The following is a 1719-nucleotide window of genomic DNA, read 5'->3' as shown; positions in this document are numbered from 1 at the left end:
TTCTAAAGGCCTAGCCAGCTCTCCCTTTGCTTTATCATTATATTTTGGCCTACAATGTGTCTTCTTAGATTAAATTATTGAATTCCTTCTCTGAAAGAGTCCACACGCAGTGGATTATCTCACCCTCAACTAGTCCTCTTCCTCCTCTTGCCATGCATATTCCGAGAAACAAACACACCAGCGATCAATCTGAAACCCCCACCTCATCTATACACATACAGGCTTTTCTCTTCTCTACTTTCATCTATCATTTCCAAGCCTCTTTTCCTTGATCTCAGTTCTTTTGGCACCGTACAAACATGAAAACCAAGGGAAAAAAGCAAAGCAAGGCCATGCAGTGCATTGGAGCTCCACTTAGGGTTCTGGCCAAGGCTGGAGACTTTTACATGAGAAGCATGATGGACTGTAGCGGGGGCGTCGGCTATGGTGGTCTTGTAGGCTGTCCGGCCCTGCAAGTCTCGCATTTGCCTAATAGCTTTAGCGTCAGTTCTTCAAAGCGTAGAGATGAGGAGTTGAGGTTGAGGGAGACCATAGGGAGGGTGTCTAAGAGGAGTGGAGGGAGTAGGGTGGAGATGGAGAGGCGTAAAGGGGTGGGAATGAGGAGCTACAGTGTTGGGATAGGGAGGATTGGGAGAATTGATGAGGAGAAGCCGTGTGAGTTTGTGGAAGATGATGATGGTAAGCTCAAAGCAGATGTGTTGTATCCGAGAAGCAGAAGCTGTGCTGTTACAACGAGAAATGCTGTGTTTTATTAGATTGTCTATCTATACAAAACTACCATGAATTAGGTGTTTGTTTGTATGGAAAGTGGATCATCTTCATTATTCATTCTGTATTCCATATGTAGTCTACTGTGAGAGAGATCATCTTGTAATAAAATTGTTGAATTTCCAAATGATATGAGGATTGAACCAATCATCTTCAGAGTATTTTAATTGTCATATAATTTAAGGAAAATATTTGAGGTACCGAATTGATACCCATTAAGCTTCTCATCTCAACCATTGAATGTGCATGAACAAGTTTAGGTTATTAAATGAAAGTACAAATAAATGAGATCAAAGTACAAAAGAATGAGACTCGGATATAATGCTATAAAACTTGAAGATGCGTATGTACTACTTAACACCACGGGAATGATGATGCATTTTTTTATATATATTGAAAAAAATGCCTTTCCGATGATGTTGTGTAACACCCATGATTAAAAACCCTAAAACTCAGACTATGTACATAAACAAAGGTGATTTTGGAATTGGAATATTTTTTTTTTGCTTCATAATTTTAAGGTGGATTGTATACTGTAGTATTAAAGCATAGGACAATTGTAATGACTTCAACAAATCCCATGGGCCTTTATCAGCCAAATGCTTGTCAAATTAGAGCCTGGGTGAAGGAGGCCCATGATGGCCTATGAGCTGTCACGTAATGAATCCATGTGGATTTGGGCTTTCAATATGTAGTCTGGGAAGACACAACAGTATTTCAGTGGGATCTCAAGTGGCCCATGTCCATTGCACTTATCCCAAGTGTTGGGCGTCCTTGTCTTTTGCCCTTCTCTTTCAAGGGAGGATGATTCATAACTTCCCACTGTTAGGACTTGGGCGCATCCTCCTGGCCCTCATCTTTTATTTTATTTTTATTTTTATTTTTGTGTGTGCTTTTATAAAAGGTATAAGTGAGATAAAATGTATGCTTTTATAAATTAAAAAAAAACTT

The 1719-nt window shown here is 39.6% G+C and overlaps 1 protein-coding gene across 1 annotated transcript; it reads left to right on the top strand.

The window, feature by feature from the left end:
- Positions 1 to 299: 299 nt before the first annotated feature.
- On the top strand, positions 300 to 755 carry LOC104878845 (uncharacterized). Its single transcript, XM_010649721.2, has one exon. It carries the CDS (start codon positions 300 to 302, stop codon positions 753 to 755), a length of 456 nt encoding a protein of 151 aa, XP_010648023.1.
- The last annotated feature ends 964 nt before the right edge of the window (positions 756 to 1719 follow it).

Source organism: Vitis vinifera, chromosome 3 (assembly GCF_030704535.1).
Source record: "Vitis vinifera cultivar Pinot Noir 40024 chromosome 3, ASM3070453v1".
NCBI classification, from domain to species: domain Eukaryota; kingdom Viridiplantae; phylum Streptophyta; class Magnoliopsida; order Vitales; family Vitaceae; genus Vitis; species Vitis vinifera.
Note: the sequence above shows the minus strand (reverse complement) of the source record. Positions and strands in the feature narration are given on the sequence as shown.